Source organism: Taurulus bubalis, assembly GCF_910589615.1.
Source record: "Taurulus bubalis genome assembly, chromosome: 12".
In the NCBI taxonomy this organism is placed as follows: Eukaryota; Metazoa; Chordata; class Actinopteri; order Perciformes; family Cottidae; genus Taurulus; species Taurulus bubalis.
In genome coordinates this window covers 15185611-15202580 of record NC_136600.1, presented here as the reverse complement: position 1 = coordinate 15202580, position 16970 = coordinate 15185611, and the positions used below count along the sequence as shown (strand labels likewise).

Here is a 16970-nt window from a genome sequence, read left to right as displayed (position 1 = left end):
AAGACAACATTTTGCAGTCTGGCATCTCTTGCTTGACTGAACTTAGAGTTAACCATGGTTTCATTATACAGAGGAATGGGTTCATTTGAGTAGGAGCTTTTGTAACTCATGTAAAATCAGTTCACCGAGGGCACGAATCAGTAGACAGCCTCCGTGCTTCAACCTGTCAGTGATCATCTTCAATCTGAGGGTCTTTTAGAAGAAAATAAATTGTTTTTTTGTTGCCGATACACAAGAGGCTGTATTTCAGGCAGATGGACAGTAATTGCTATGGAAACCTCAACATTTCAAAAGAACAATATCCAAAGGCACTCGAGGTGTTTCATTTAATTAATTCTACATCACCTGAAAACAATCGCTCACTCTGAGCCTGCTGTGCAATCATTGGTGATGCAACAAAGCCTTTTCCAGATAAATACTTAAGCCCAAAGCATTAATTCACATAGTCATAGGGGGACGTTGTACCGAAACGGCTGCCAATCAGCAACGCAACGAGCAACACAAACAATATCACAGATGTTTTGCAGATCAGGGTTCAGAGGATGAAGCAGAATGTCTCATACGGTTGGCCTAGCGTCTCGCATAAGGTAGCATGGACCTCTGTTTCATATTGAGAGAAACATTCATAGACTCGGCAATTAAACACTAGCAGATGCTGATATATTTAGCATGTTCAACATCCTCAAACCTTAGTTTAGCTCGTTAGCACGCCAACATTTGTCGATTAGCACAAAAGTACATCTGTGAATGTCGTTAGTTTTCATAAACCAAAGCATTAGGCACATTTAAATGGCCTGATGATGGCGCTAGATTGAAAGTTAAGGGACCTTGAACACCTGGATTCAATTTTCACAGCAATCCATGTCACCAAAAACCAAACAGGTCAGGCCGCTGGTGGTGCCAGATGAACAGTTAGGGGATCGCCAAATTAATTCTCAGGGGACCACGAATGTTGCAAAATGTCATGGCCATCCTTTAAATATAGTTTTACAGGTTTATAGGTTCTTCTGTTTGGACCAAAGAGGCCGTCTAACCGACCAAACAACATTGCACCATGGCAAAAAGTATCAGTTACAAATATCTTTATTTCTTAAGTTAAATCTTGAGCCATTTCAGGAATGTCAAAGCTTTGTACATACAAATACACAAAATATTTTCTCAAAATCAGTCCGACATTACTAAATGGTTAAGATTGTATCTTCACAGCAAAGGTGCAAAATTCCGTGTTTCATGATGTTATTACAGTAAACTTCCACCATAGATGCAACGTCCTGGGGGGCCTTCCTTGGGTTTCGGTTCGACAGCGACCCAAGAGCACATGGGGATTATCACCAGCCCACAGTTTAACGGCAACACTTCTTCGGTGGGGCTTTCTTGGGCTGTGCCAGGGTGGCTCTCTGCGTCTGCAGCGCCCGTGGTGCAGAGCACTTCACACCATCCCAGCCCTCCTGCAGCTCCACCTCTCCACTCAACAGACCCTGGTAGACCCGTCGAGTGAGCAGCTCAAAGGCGTCCTTCACGTTCTGACCCGTCTTGGCAGAGGCCTCCACATAGGGCACCCCGAGCTGCCCGGCCAGCTTCTCAGCCTCTTCCAGACTCACCACCCTCTCCCCCTGATCATCACGGTCACTCTTTTGCCCCACCAGGACGAACAGAACCTTATGCGGCTGCACTCGTTCGCACACCTCGGCGTGCCACTCCTTAATATGGTCAAAGGAGGCCTGGTTGGTCATGTCAAACACCAGCAGACCTCCGACTGAGTTGCGGTAATAAGAACGGGTCACTGACCTGAGGAAAGAAGAGAGACACAGACAGAGGAGGTTTGAATTTCACCACATGAAAACCTCACAAAGCCCTCACTTGGTTCTGCACAGATCAGACTTAGTTTTCAATGAATTTCCTGTTTCAGTAAGCAAATAATCAACTGATTATCTGCATTGTTTGAGTTGAGCTTTTGTTTTAGATAAGTTGATTGACAAAGAGTCTGTTTTCTTTGTAAGGAATTGATAATCACTGTTTCTTTCCCCTCACCCTAATCATGAAGCTGTCCAGAGGTATGCAGTTTCCCCGTGAGTGGCTTAACACTTAAAGTAGATGAAAGGCATGGAGAACGGGCCTCCCAGCAGCTCGTGGTTCAAACTTACTTCATTACTTCTTTATAAAAACAAACCTGAAGTGGCTAAGTTTTCAGCTGACTCAGGTGGGATTAGCAGGCTACAGATAGCATGCATAGAGGAGGTAAACACAGTTTGCAATTAGCTACAGTTCATTCATCTGGAGAACAGATAATATGAATTTAAAGACTGAATGAAACGTATTCAGGCTTCTTTGATGAGCAAGCTGCTCATGAAGAATAATGCCCTTTCTAAGATCTGCCTTTCCCCCTTGAAGCACTACACACACGCCTCTCTGTGAACATTGCACACCGATCTTGTGAGGGTGACAGGGTGGATACACAGTCATAGCTGAAAGCAAACACTGATGAACAGCTCCGGTGTGAATGGAATAACCAGTGATAGTTTATTTGTTTAGTATATTTGCATGAAGTGGGGGATATTTTTTTCCAATATGCATATAATTACTGTTATACAAAGAGGCAGCGTGCGACAACGTCTGGTGCATCCTCACCTGAACCTCTCCTGTCCAGCTGTGTCCCAGAACTGAAGCTTAACACGGACCCCCGGCTCCACCTCCAGGAAGTGAACATAGAAGTCTACACCCACCGTCTGGTTGATGGACTCCAGGAACAGGTCTTCAGTGTAACGCTTCAGCATGGAAGACTTGCCCACTGTGGAGTCCCCCAGCATGATGATCCTGAACTGGTACTGCCACAAAGTCAGGTCCATTGTTGCTGGTAGTGGAAAAGAGTGATGACTGTAAACAGCCTGTGGGGATATAGGAGTGTCTAGAAGTTATGGGGAAGACACACAAAAAAAGATATATACAGTAGGAATTATGAAAGCTGTTGTAAGGTTAGGAATGGTTGAAGAATGTATTGAACAGCCTAGATAGTGTCGTGGGAGATGGAGAAAGAGACTTACTAAAAACAAGTTGAAAGCTGTAAGAGACTAGCAATCCCACATCAGCTTCCTGTTGCTTCTTTATCTTTGACACTCCAAATGTTGAGAAACAACCACAGCAGCCACTACTTATAAACCTCACTATCAGTAGAGCAGACAGTGTTGACAGTCATCCCCAAACTCCTATACAGTTGATGATTGCATCACAAGTCCCTCAGTCTCATCCCCCGGTGGCTCGTCAAAACCTCCTCAAAAGCAGGTATGTGGAGAAATGCGTCCCACAAAGTAGATTCCAATACAGCTGCGGCTCTGATCCGAGTTGCTGATCTCCACTGCTACTGCAGGCATGTGCATGAGTGTGCTGTGCAGGGGTGTGGACTTCTGAAGTTTGCCTGTTGATACTTGACAAAAGGCGGGGCAGCATAAGGACACAGGGAGGGCTTTTGTGGAATGGGAGGACCGGATGCTGAAGGAAAGGGGGCATTATAAGGAAGTTGTAGTTGCATTTAATACCATATCAAGGCAAACCATGTTGTTTCCTGTGGTCGCCAGCTCGTAACTTCATGTAGTCATTAATAATCATAGACGCTGAGGATGAGTGAGGGCAATTGTTTTCCCACACGATTTGCAGCAATTCTTATCACTTTATGGCCTTGTTTGTACAGGGAACATTGCCACCTAAAAACAGAAGTTAAAGACAATACAGTTCTACATTCCTCGGGGAAACAGGAGGAACGGCTCAGAATATCCAATTACTTTTTCTACAATAGGGAGGTTTCATATTATTTTTAGTAATGACTACAGGTCTACTTTCTTTAATCTAGTCGTGTGGCTATTGTAGTATTGCACACAGGGGTTATTAAAGGTCAAAATATAAACTGAGAATACAAAATGAAAATACCTACATATCAGTCCTGAACTGACGAGAAAGAAAACACATTTAAATAACTTAGGGTTTGTTAAAACTGAAGTTGAAATATTTTAATGAAATGAAAAAGACCGCCTCCAGTGACGAGCACTTCATTTTGTACCTAAATACAGTAAACAGACCAATGGTTTCAAGTGTTCCCAATTTAAAACACAGAAAATAGTGGCATCAGTGAAGACAAAGCTGTTCAAGTCTCTTTCAGACATGTGCGAGTATTATTGCATGTCCTTTTACAGTGACTGATAAAAAGCAGAACACGCTAGGATCCCCAAAGAATAAAGGCCAGATTGTCAAGAGGAATAAAAGTAGATTTATTCAGAGTGTACACACATTGCATCACACATGCACCTAAACCGCATGAATATAAAAATACTGCTTGTTTCTCATATTTGGGTCACCAACAGATAAATAAAGGCATAACTATCCAGGTGTACTAAATTTAACAAGACTCAAAGCGAAAATGTAATATGAAAGCTTGACGCGCACGGTCTAGTTAGCTGCTCCAGTTTGGAGATCAAATCGTACATTTTTTCTTTCAGTTTTAAGACATCAGTTCTCATATGCCAAGCTTGCTTTCTCAGTGCATACAGTTATCTGAAGTGTCATTTAAAGTTGGCCGGCTTGTCAGATCAGCATCGGTATCGTTTATTTTAGGTTCTGGGTCAGTGAGTTCAAAATCTATGTTGTCGATGTAAGCAGGTAAACGGTCTCAACCATGCAAGCAGAACTGATCCGTTCAGGTTTAAGGCAGAACTTAAAGTTCCAACACCCCAAAGGGCAATATCTATTACAACTTTCATCAAGACAGGAAAACCCATTGTCTATGGCAAATTGGCCAATGCCTAAACCATCCACCTTATTATGAAAAAGAAAATTCATGTATATGCAGTATACCCATGTTTTACTTGTACACTCCATGAAATAGTGTGCAAGATCAATTAAAAACAGGATGGCTTACTCACATTTGTGTAGTAACTGTTATAACCGAGTGGTGACTTAAAAGCTGGCATTTAACCAAAAAAAAAGACATTGATAAAACATTTCAATGATATGTCTAACTATGATAAACAGGCAAGATTCTGGCAATACATTCACAAACAATTGTCCTAAGTAATACCGTTTTCATACAACGGATTGGATTAATTTGCAGGACGGTTGTCCCAAAAACAAACCTGATATGCAGACTGACTTTTTGACACGGCTGCAAACTAATCTGCTTATTCTGAGCAGATTAATTTGTCTCAATTGTTCTATACTTCACTGCAAAATAAACTATCCATCTCCTCACACGTTTGCCCAAGCATCATGATCTTAAAGCCTCTGTACCGAGAGACTGATGATTTACCAGTCAAGTCTCACTCTATTCTGTTTTTCCCCTCATTCCTACAGATGTTTTCTGTAAAGGCATTCAACATGTCTTTTATTACAATTCCCCATAAACACTTTCTCTGAGCAACTCAAAGCCCCAAAAGAGATCACAGCAAGACATCTCTTCACCCTTATACAATCCGTGAAGACTTAATATATTTAGTTTAAATTGTTACAGTAACAACTTATTGTACCCATAAAAGAAAAAACTGTTTATTGCATAATTTAAGAGCAAACCTCCTTTTTTTCTGGGCCTTGCATTTATCTGCATGAGTGACACACAAACACAACAACTACATGGCTTTAGTCTCAAGACAAAGAGGGGAACTTCAGCTCAGATATGTCTGCTTCAGGGGAACTGCTGCCGCTGCCACTGCGGTCGCTGTAAGTGTCCCTGTAATACAAGATGAAAGCATAAAATGAGTTTTATAGCAGTAATGCCAGGCAGGGATTGCTTTATTGTGATTGCAGTTGCATTGATGATGTACTGTCACTGTAAACTCGATGTAAGAGAGTTGATTATGACACCGAATAAAAATATGCTTGTAAATTTCCATTGGGGTTGACAAGTCAACTACATTTGAGTAAATTCAATGACGCATAAAAATGCCAACAATATAACAGTATGGTGTAAAGGGATTGATTAAAACCAAAAACACACATTATGAACTGCTGGAGCATCATACAGTAATTGTATTCTAAACTTCAAACAAATAACACATTGCTGTGTCAGAGCTTACCGTGGAGAGAGACGACAGCCCTTGGCCAAGTAGCTCTGGAGTTTTCCTGCAGCAGCCAGCAGAAGACCAAAGTATGGAGGAGAAGGTTTGATGGGTCTGGAGGTGAACTCTGGATGGTACTGCACTCCAACAAAGTAACAATGATCTGAAAACAACAAAGTCCAGGAGATTATTACAGGCATATTAACCTCCTACAGGATATTATGCTCCCCATGTGGTTCATGCAAGTCATATGCTAATTGTGGTGTATGCTATGTAACATATTTACCAAAGGAGGACAATTTGAGGCCAAGCATGTTGAAGAAACAGTGTTGATGGAGTCTACATGTCAAACATAGCCAAATACTGAACCCCAAACTGCCCCCTACTGGGTGTGCATGTTTATTGCTCCTGATGAGCAGCTGGCACCTTGTATGGTAGCGTCTGCCAATGTAAATCTAGTGCAGGGACAGCAGAGCCCTTTCTCCAACAAACTCATCCAGCTCCGCTGTCACAAGGACCGATACAGGAGAACATTCCTGCCAACTGCTATGAGACTTTATAATAAACCACCTCTGGCCAGATCCTCCCTTAATTGAATCATTAATAACCTTAGCACTGCTTTCACTGTATATACACACACACACACACACACACACACACACACACACACACACACACACACACACACACACACACACACACACACACACACACACACACACACACATATTTTCTTTATCATTTAATTTTCTTAAATTAATATGTTTGGCTCTGCTATTTTATTGTGTGTAATGTAATATATATCTCCACAAACAAATTTGCAACTGGGGATGAATAAAGTATCTATATATCTATGAAGCACGTGTTTGTGTAAATGGGCGAGTGGGCACTAAGACTAGAAAAGCGTTACCACAATCATGAGCAACAGCAGGTGGATATTCGGTTTCAATAAACACTCACCCTCCAATTCAATGACCTCCATTCGCTCTCCTTCCACATCCTGGCCGACAAACTGAAAACCCTTTTTTTCAAAATGGTGCTTCAGCTCAGGGTTCACCTAAAATGAGCAAATGGTTCAAGGATTCAGGAAAGGTTTCTGAGAAATAAGGGCTAGAGGTAATCTTATATACTTCAACACTAAGGTTGGATACAAAAAAAAAACATCAGATTCAAATCAAATGGGGCCTCAAGTATCTGCAGCATTTACTTGAGTTTGCATTTGTTTTGTACTCATGCAAAAAGGTTTTTGAAACCTTGTTTTACCTCAAATCTGTGCCTGTGCCTCTCATCAACAAATTCCACGCCTCCGTACAGTTTTTCTAAAACAATGAAAATAGCGTCATCAAAAACACAAGCTGAAGTGATCAAACAGTCCACCATTATTTCTAGGAGGATACATACTCAGTACACTTGTGCTGGATTTGAAAATAGTCCGCCTCTTCCCCAACCTCATAGTCCCACCCATCTGCCCTGGGTTGTGCTCTGGCATGTCAATCACCTGTCGAGATTAAATGGGATGTTAAAACTATTCTGGTAAAGTCTCTGCTGATATGATGGGATATGAGCTCAAAAGAAAAGAACACACCACAGGGTGAGTAGATTCTGGATTGAATTCTGTGGAGTTGGCATCTGAAACAGATAAGATAAGCTGAACTGATCAAAGCTCAACTTCCCAACCGGTCTACGGTTCATTCATCATTAAAGTAGAAACCAAAAGAACATATTCATTTTAACAGAGTGTCACCAGCTAAATGGTGTAATTACTCACCTTCCCAGTCGAGAACATTGCGGGCAAACTCACACACTGCCAGCTGCATGCCCAAACACACTCCTGCACAAATCAAGACCAGCAGGATTATTGCACAATTAGAAGGAGTCATACATTAAGACAGCCACGTAAATGGTTTGCAAAGTGGGGATCTTGTATAGTCTAACTTGACAGCATTTGAAAAGGGATTATTTTAAGTGGTTAAAAAAACAAAGCAACTAATTTCAGCTTTGAGTCACATAGTTCTTTAACATCTTTATACACCCTTTTAAAGTGTTGTTCTCAGTTGGTTTGAGTTCAGGACTCTGATGTGCCAATAAAATACACGTTTTTCATTCTGTGTAGCTTTATATTGCAGGTAGAAGTTGTACTTTGCAGAAGTTGTTGCTTGTAAACGCAACATTCAAAGTTGACCTCTGCTCTTCTGGCTCAACTACACCAGAAGCGCACGCATCCTGACCGCCGTTGCCAGAACACAGCCTAGTGTACCACCTGCAGCATCACATACGACAGCTCTTTGATGCATCATTGGTCTACACACCCAGTGCCCAAAAGGCAGACGCCTAGTTAGTCCCGGACACATCCAAAACAAAAAAAGTGTGAAATTGTCACACAATTTTAGTATGTCACAAATGTAGTATGTCAATACATGATTTATGGTCAAAAATGTGTTCTGTGAGTTTACAGGAGCCTTGACCATATGTCTTTCATATTATTATTTTTTAGCTAAATCCTGCATAGCAAACCTTTAATATCAATTGATGAGGTTTCAGTTTTGTAAATCAATGCAACAGCAAATACTTTTTTAGAGAAACCGTAGCGATTCATTTTGTTGTCTAATCGACAGTAATGCAAATATGAAGCTGCATACCAAAATACAAAAAATGAATATGTCTTAAGCAACATTGGAGGGAACCTTTTTAGATCTAGTTCTCTTATAGCATTCAGTTACAATAGGTTATCACTTACCCAGGAAAGGCTTATTCTGTTTTCTTGCCCAGTTAATAGCGAGCATCTTTCCTTCTGTCCCTCTCACACCAAAACCTCCTGGTACCAACACACCACTGTGGGGAGGAAGGAAAGAGACAGCCTCCGTTAATGTCAGAAATTAGTCCAGATTATCAAACACACAATATAAGAACACCTGGATACAGAGTAACATTATTGATAATAGTGTTACGACGGGAAAAATAAAGACAGCCCGAGAGGTACAATTTAAGACACATTACAGCAGATTTTGTAAATCATCATTTGACTAGACAGTGCAAAATATACTACAAATCCCAATTTTGTACTCAAAGACAGACATTAAGATGATGCTGCGCTTGAACTTGCACGCTTTAAACTAGGGCTGCAACAACGAATCGATAAAAATCGATTAACAAAAGTGTTGCAACGAATTTCATTATCGATTCGTTGTGTCGCGCGATTATTACGCCAGTCAATAAGTCGCGGAGAAAAACCCCCCGGCGCAGAGCAACTGGCCTGCCAGCGTGTCTGAGATTGGAGTGAGACAGTGAGAAAGGCTTAGATCGGGATCTTCGCAAAAATAGAACATCTTTGACGTGTCAAGTCTTGGCCAATCAGAGTAAAGATGTCTCCAGATCTTAATTTCCCTCAAACTTGTTTTTAATGGAAGCTAGTCAGCTTGCTATCATGTTAGCTAACGTGTTTGGGTTGTGTTGGCGTTAAAGTTCCGTTATGTTCCGTTACAGTTCAGTCTTGCTTAACGTGATGAAACATGCCGTCACCCCCCCGGTCTGGTTCAGTTCACGCAGTCACTCGTTAACGTTAAACCGACACACCGACGGATCTGGCTGCAGGTTTTTATTTTTTTTAACTCAAAGTAGAATGAAGCAAATCACGTAGTTGGGCTTAGCCAACAACGTGATGTCGTGGCCATAAGAGACCCAGATATTGATCAGATGATGTGAATGAAAGGGTTTAAGGCAGGTCGAGGTCCAAACAGACGTGAGAGGAGCAGTACAGCTTCCCACTGTTCCAGTATTTCATACATATTGATAAAGCAGAGTATGCTAAATGCAGCCTCTGCTCCAAGGAGATCAATTACAGGGCTCACATTTGGCAGATGTAAAGCATACATGTGTATGTTTTTAGTGTTAGTCCATTTTTATTTTATTTTTTTAATTAACAGCTCAGGGATGTTCAAGGAGCAACCTGTTTGTGCTTTCTGAACACTGTCAGTTCTGTTTTTGAATAAAGGGTTGGAAATTAATGCTTTTTGTTTTTTTATCTGATTTATCGATTAATCGAAAAAATAATCAACCGATTAATCAATTATTAAAATAATCGTTAGTTGCAGCCCTACTTTAAACAATACAAATAATTATTAAATTCTATACCCCTATTCAGACAATATGTATTTCTGGATGTGGATTCACATTCATATGGAGTAAATTATTTATTCTTCACATGTTTACAAATTTGCCCATGGCACAAACCACTTTCTGCTGATCCATGTATACAACTCCTTGTTTCTACAGACTTGAAGGGGCAAAATGCTGGACAGCTATTTGTAAATGCCATCAGGTCAGCTAGTTCATTAACATACAAATGGCTGTCAGACAAAGTCACTATCTAGCATCATTGTTGTTGTATTTGCAAAACTTTGCAAGAGACTTTGTGGTAAGAAATAATTGCTCATAATTTGATTTGGCTTTCTTCTCTCTTTTGGCCCCATGTTAATACCCACCCCCACCGTACATTGCAGGTTTAATCTATACATGAAGATGTAATAAAATCCTGTGAATTTCTACAAAATGAAAGAAGTCATTGACCATTTTATAAAGGTGCTTAAACCACTGGGCATGACAGCACTCTGCTGCCATCATGTGGCATTCTACGAGTGTCTACTTACTGAGCACTGCAGAGTCTTTGCCAGGCTTCATGGTATTTCACAGGCTCATTTTCCAGAGTGGTAGTCTCTAGGTCTGCAGAGTCTATGTACTGTAATAACAAACAGCGTGTTGGCCATGATGTTGACTGATCTCCGGTCAAATGATGCCAACTACTCTTTAAATATGGTTAAACGGTTGGGTATTATGCCAGTTTTACAAGCGTTCTGTGGCAACTGTTAATACAAACTGCAATTCAATGTCGCAAAATCAGTATACAAAACATAAAAATATGTGTATTGATTCCATACCTTAACCTCTAGTTTGTGATTAACTGCAAGGGCCGAGTGCTCTAGGGCCTTGATAACGGAGGTGTAGGAGTCGGATAACTTGGTGTATTTCCCCACCAGGGCGATAGAGACATGCTCCAAGAGACGGGCAGATCTGAGGAGAAAGCAAGATGATTCACAGCACCGATCTGGTGCATCAAACAGCTATCCAAAAGAAAATTAAATGTTCAGTGGCTTAACCTTCACAGTGCGCCGTCGTGACCGAGCAACATATCAAAGTTCAACATTCTCAATCCCCAAAAGTGCCTGTGTGATCAGACTGTCTGGTCCATAACTTTAAAAAGGTAAATTATTTGTGTACCATTTCCTGACAACCCTTGAGAAAGACACAACGTTGGAAAAGGTTAACAGCCACATAGACAAACGTCCTCACCTGTCGGCCATCTCCTTCCACTTTGTGAGCATCTTTCTGGGCCTCACCTCGATGGGCAGGCTCAGCCGCTGACAGAGGTAGCTCACAACACCCTGGTCCTCCAGCAGCAGGGGCACTCTGTAGACTGAGGAGACATCTCGGACACAGATCACCTGGAAAGAATTACAAAACATGAATGACTTAAATTTCATCAGCCAATGTCAACATTTAAGGCAGCAAGTTCTCAAAATACATGCTGGAGCTTTGTGTGTAACATCATCAGATGATAGTTTAAGTCAATATCAATTTAACTGATACCAACTCATGTCCCTTCAATATGTACCGTTTACCTCTTAATATACCAAAACCACTGATGAAGAGCTTCAAAGTATGTTGTTTGTTGTAGAAAAAAAAGTCACTGTACTTTACCTGTGTGGGCTCTACATGACAAAACATGGAGATCTTCTCCTTGGCGGACGTTTCAAGGGGCGATGAACAGCGGCACATAATCTGCAAAGGACAAATATGTTTGTTTTACAACTGCACATGGGTATAAAGGGCATGCAAGCTAATCATGGGGATTCAAAACAAATTTAGCTGAAAGGTGTCATGTTTGCATGACTGGTATAGGCTCAAATGTTCCGATATACTGTAAATACTTTTGGAGCCTTCTAGATGATGTAGCTTGTTTGTTTTATTCTATCTTTGAAGGAAACACAAGGTGAAGTCATACATACAGTTTGGACATTAAACACAGGGTTGAGCATTAATGTAGAAGTGCATATAGAAGCGCCTGGTGTTGAGAATCAGGTGTGTGGGACGGGACGCTAACAGTCTTCGGTCGTGTTGGTGTGAGAGCGTGACTGGCATGCTCAGATTCATTGGGAGGAATAAGATGGAACAATGCACATGCAATGCTATGGCGACAATGTGAAACTGAATAAATGGATTAACAGATCCAAAGAATTACAGCACACTGGACAGTTATTTGTTTGTAGCCTTGAACACGCGTCCGAGCAAGTTCTTCCGTTCGCCCCTCAAAGAAACAATTATTGTTACGGCGTGTTGGCTGGAGTGGTAGTGGGACTAGCAGTGTCAAAATAACATACATTTATAACACAGCTGCTATCATTAATAACTTTGTATCAAACAATTCAATATAGTACACTGACCGACTTATTAGTTGTTACCGAAATCCCTTTGACTTTACCGTTAAGGGGTTCAGTGCAGGCCTTTAACAATAAACAGTGTAACAGCCCTATGACACTCGTTCACTCGAGTCATCTTCCCTGTAGCTGCTAGCGTGAGGCGACTTGGGAGGTTTGCAATGCTGCTTTTTTCCTGTAGAGATCTCACTCCGTACCTTCGGTACTCCGGGTATTTACTACCGTTTCATCAGTTCCCATTTAGAACCGGGTACCGAGGGGTATCACTAGTTGATTAATGGACACTAAAAATACAATTTTAGATGTTGAATATGTCATATTTGATTGTGTCCAGCATAAGCATAAGAATAATACATAACCAATAATTATTGGACATAGATTGTCTACACATACAGGGACAGTAGATTAATTGCCAGTTTACATCCGTGGTGCAGAAGGGAACGCCAAGTTTTAAGAGCAAATTATAATCTACTCACCAAATCTGGAGACAAGCCCAGCCCTCTGAGTTCTCGAACACTGTTCTGGGTTGGTTTGGTTTTCTGTTCTCCTGTGGTATTGGGCTGAGAACACAAAAGCTAATTAATCTCAAATTGTAATTTAAATGTGACAAAAAAAAAGGTTTATTCTCTAATCCCTTCCCCTTCAATAACAAACAACAGAACAGCCATACCTGTGGCACCAGGCTGACATGGATGTTGCAGAAGTTCTCCCTCTTCACCTTGAACTGGAACTGTCTGAAGGCCTCTATGAAGGGCATGCTCTCAATGTCCCCCACTGTGCCTCCCAACTGTTGACACGAAACACTAGTTTAGACCACGGAACTGCATGCACAAACACACAGGTTGGTTCTCATGAACCTGTACTAACGCCACACCCTTAGAAAGTACAAATGTCATTCGCTGTACTGAGCTAATAATACTGTCAGAGCTGGTTTTTTGATTAATGCCACAATAAAATAACAGGCAGGGGAATAATTTAACCATGTATGAAGATTTGGTCCGTTTCAAGTGCAAATATAGCAAGGATGATATACTTCTACAGTATATGTTGTCAAACATGTTAGGAAATAAAATACTTTGTTTTACTGTTGGGCTAGCAGAGGAGTGAAATTTGACAGACTTCTCAGCAAATCAATGTTTTAATCCCCAGAGTTTTTTTTCTTTCAAAATATTTGTTATACTCTGCCGACAGACCTATTTGTGTAAGTTCAGCAATTCCTCTGCTTGCTGAGCGGTGCCATTATTTTATATTGCTTCAGGCAACACATCTAAATCTCAACAAATTATTAGAACAGATACAAATACCTACAAGACTGACTTACCTCAATGACACAAACTTGAGGCTCCACACCATCCTCATCTACCGAGATCCTGGCCTGCTTCATCACCCACTCCTGTATGGCATCTGTGATGTGGGGCACCACTGAAAACAGATTTACAGAATAAAAGTGATATAAAACCAATCACTGCTCACCGAACATACTTGTGTAGAAGAATACAGCAAAGCTGATGCTCTGCCGCATGTATTGGCACGAAACCATGGCCAAAGGTAGGGGTGCAAAATTTCAACGGTCATGGGGGGCTTTGTAGTAGTTGTACTCACTCACCTTGTACAGTCTTGCCCAGGTAGTCTCCCCTCCTCTCCTTGTTGATGACCGACTGATAGATCTTTCCAGTGGTGAGGTTGTTGTCTCTGGTGAGACGGATGTCTAGGAAACGCTCATAGTTCCCCAAGTCCAGATCCACCTCCCCACCATCATCAAGAACAAAAACTTCACCTGCACCACAAACAATATATAAATTTACCTTAGGCTTAGTGAAAACTGATTCAGTGCTTTGCTTACTGACAACAACTACTATCTATTGTATGGAAACAGCTGGACCCCATGCCACTCAACAGGGTTGTCTGTCTAACCACAAGAGCACATGCACAACACATCATGTCACATTAACTGCAGGATTTAAGCACACAATTAAACAGCATATGATAGCTCAAACCAATAGAAACCTTGTTGAAAGCACCCGATTACTCACCATGTTCGTATGGCGAAAAGGTGCCAGCATCAATATTGATGTATGGATCTATTTTGATGGCTGTGACATGAAGACCGCAGGACTTGAGGATTGTCCCCACGCTGCTGGCAATGATGCCCTTTCCAATACCAGATATAACACCACCGGTAACCAGGATGTACTTCATAGTGGCATGCGAACACTGAAAACAAAACAACACAATTAGAATCTTGAATTTTTTTTAAAGCCCACAAGCCTCAACTTGTGAGATGAATGATGCAATACAGACAATGCTAGTGCTCCTTTACCAATCAAACTTCAAAACGTTGTTGTATCCCTGAGGTTTCAAACATGTTACCCATGTGACAGAACATGGATCAGCGATAGATCATATTAAAACCAGTCAGCATGGCGGTGGGAACAGGTTACATGAATGAGTTTTGAAACGTGGGCGAGGTGAGACTATCGCTTTGTTTACATCTGCCCTCGCGTGACCCAGACCCATAACGCATGGTGACATTGAGCGGGTAACACACACAAAACACCAGGAGGTGCGTGTTTAAAGCAGTTCACGTCTTACAAGAACTGCACGTTTTAGGGTTGAGGTTAACCACATGACCTGAAATGCAAAGGCGGGAAATACCACCAACACAATAAGCCCGCTCATGTGAAGGAGGAGACTCGGAAGTCCAACAACCGTGTCATTATAATGCCAAATCCTAATTGTAAGTAAATGAATACAGTGCATCATTAAGAGCATACAATGCTGTCAAACTGGAGGACGTTTGACCTAGCTTAGCTATTGTTCAACAAAAATGCTTAAATTGTCACAACCAGTTTTGCAGAATGACTGTTAACTTTGCGTTGTTGTCGTCTTAACGAAATGTTAAAATAATAATAAAACATTAAGTGAATATGAAGCGCCTGCGTGACTTGCGCAGCTAACACGCTAGTTAAACTCGCTAATGTTAGCTAATTGTGATGCATTTAGAGACATAACCTAAACGATACACTGGGCAGCATTTGTATCTGACTCTGTAGCGCACCACTTTAGCCGCTAATACCACACACACATACCTTCCGGAAAAAGAGAAAGGCGTTATCGTTTGGTATCAGTAACTGTTGTGAATTCCCCTGACTACTTTAGTTTATGAAGCGTCCGCCTCTACGTTCCGGCTGCAGTAGAAACACGTGTCGGACAGACAGACGATCCACTTCTGCTAGAACAGTTTGTTTCTTTCCGCTTTCAGTCTGTGGGTTGTTTATGCCCTTTCCTTAGCCTCTCAGGCAGCTCTTAGGGTACCGCCCCAAAGGATTCACCAATCAGCTGGACGAATGTCAGGGACGGTTACCGTGGGAGCCTGCTCTGTGGGCGCAATATCCCATACGTGGGTCACAGCGGCTTTTTCACCGTGTGACGTTACACGCATTGAAGTGAATGTAATTCAAAGTCAATGCTAGCGCAATTTAGTATAATACAATGAATATTGATAACTAATAATACTTGTTGTATAAACCATGCACTCTTACACTACCTTAACTTCAGATCTGATCCTGTGCACACATGCAACCCAACCTAGACTGATTCCGACCATTAATCTGTATATATTTGTGTGGTCTACTGTCAACCTGTTTTTGGCTAATGTGTCTATTATATTACATTTCCATTTCCACTTCGCATTGCAACTACTGCACAGTAATTTTGCTCTGGATTAATGTATTTTATCTTAAAAATGTATCTGACTTATTGAAACGGAAAATAAATTGCATTGCCTTTTCTTGTACAGATAGCTGACATCTGTGTACATGCTTGTTCATGACTGTTTTATAATATGATCTTAAATATATATTTAATTTTTTACTTTTAAAATATTTAAATTATTTGTCATAATCATTCTTATCATAATTCTGTCACCTCCTATTCTTCTATATGTACATCAGTTAATTTATTAACAGTTTTACCACTAGATGGCATGTAAGTTCTATGTTGCATTTTCAGCATATTTTGATGCCAAATTGAGCTTTTAACATAGTTATTCACATATATTGAACCTTGTGATTGTAAAGGGGTAAATGAGGCATCAGATATAGCAACACGGAGATTGATACTGTTGTAAGCAGATTCTGGTTTGGTGAAGTGAAGCAGTACAAAATAGAGCAATGGTCCCTCGTAAACCCATCGATTCAGTAAATGCTGTCTGTAAGATATTGAAGTTGGTCTTCATGTATTCAGTGTCGCGCTCCTCCGGTTTTGCTGTGGGTAGTGAGAGTGGTGGTTCTAATTCATTTCTGTCCATAATCTTGATCTAATTAAAGACCTCATCCCTGCCACCTCATTTTCATAAGCTGTTCCCATCAATTACATCTCACAAGACACACATTAACCTCCTGCATGAAGAGTACTGTGCTTCCCTCATCTCTCTGCAATC

The 16970-nt window shown here is 41.1% G+C and overlaps 2 protein-coding genes across 2 annotated transcripts; both read right to left on the bottom strand.

Moving 5' to 3' along the window:
- Positions 1-1173: 1173 nt before the first annotated feature.
- Positions 1174-2849, bottom strand: rab42b (RAB42, member RAS oncogene family). The gene is made up of 2 exons (XM_079227788.1): positions 2629-2849; positions 1174-1788 (listed from the first exon to the last, which is right to left on the bottom strand). Exons 1-2 carry the CDS (start codon positions 2844-2846, stop codon positions 1344-1346), a joined length of 663 nt encoding a protein of 220 aa, XP_079083914.1. The 5' UTR covers positions 2847-2849; the 3' UTR covers positions 1174-1343.
- Positions 2850-4235: 1386 nt separating this feature from the next.
- Positions 4236-15749, bottom strand: ctps1b (CTP synthase 1b). Its single transcript, XM_079226982.1, has 18 exons — positions 15619-15749; positions 14563-14743; positions 14136-14306; positions 13851-13951; positions 13200-13316; positions 13006-13089; positions 11793-11873; positions 11385-11536; positions 10973-11105; positions 10685-10773; positions 8776-8870; positions 7807-7869; positions 7624-7667; positions 7440-7536; positions 7302-7357; positions 6999-7095; positions 6057-6201; positions 4236-5710 (listed from the first exon to the last, which is right to left on the bottom strand). The coding sequence occupies exons 2-18, from the start codon at positions 14726-14728 to the stop codon at positions 5626-5628; spliced, it is 1776 nt and encodes a 591-aa protein (XP_079083108.1). The 5' UTR covers positions 14729-14743; positions 15619-15749; the 3' UTR covers positions 4236-5625.
- Between the last annotated feature and the right edge of the window lie 1221 nt (positions 15750-16970).

Coding starts and splice junctions, on each gene's coding strand:
- ctps1b (XM_079226982.1), bottom strand. CDS start 14,728: ATGAAGTACATCCTGGTTACCGGTGGTGTTATATCTGGTATTGGAAAG. Junction 7,870..8,775: donor ACAGAATAAGCCTTTCCTGG/GTAAGTGATAAC, acceptor TGATTTGTGCAG/GAGTGTGTTTGGGCATGCAG. Junction 7,096..7,301: donor GGCACAGGCACAGATTTGAG/GTAAAACAAGGT, acceptor TGCTCATTTTAG/GTGAACCCTGAGCTGAAGCA.
- rab42b (XM_079227788.1), bottom strand. CDS start 2,846: ATGGACCTGACTTTGTGGCAGTACCAGTTCAGGATCATCATGCTGGGG. Junction 1,789..2,628: donor GCTGGACAGGAGAGGTTCAG/GTGAGGATGCAC, acceptor TTCTTTCCTCAG/GTCAGTGACCCGTTCTTATT.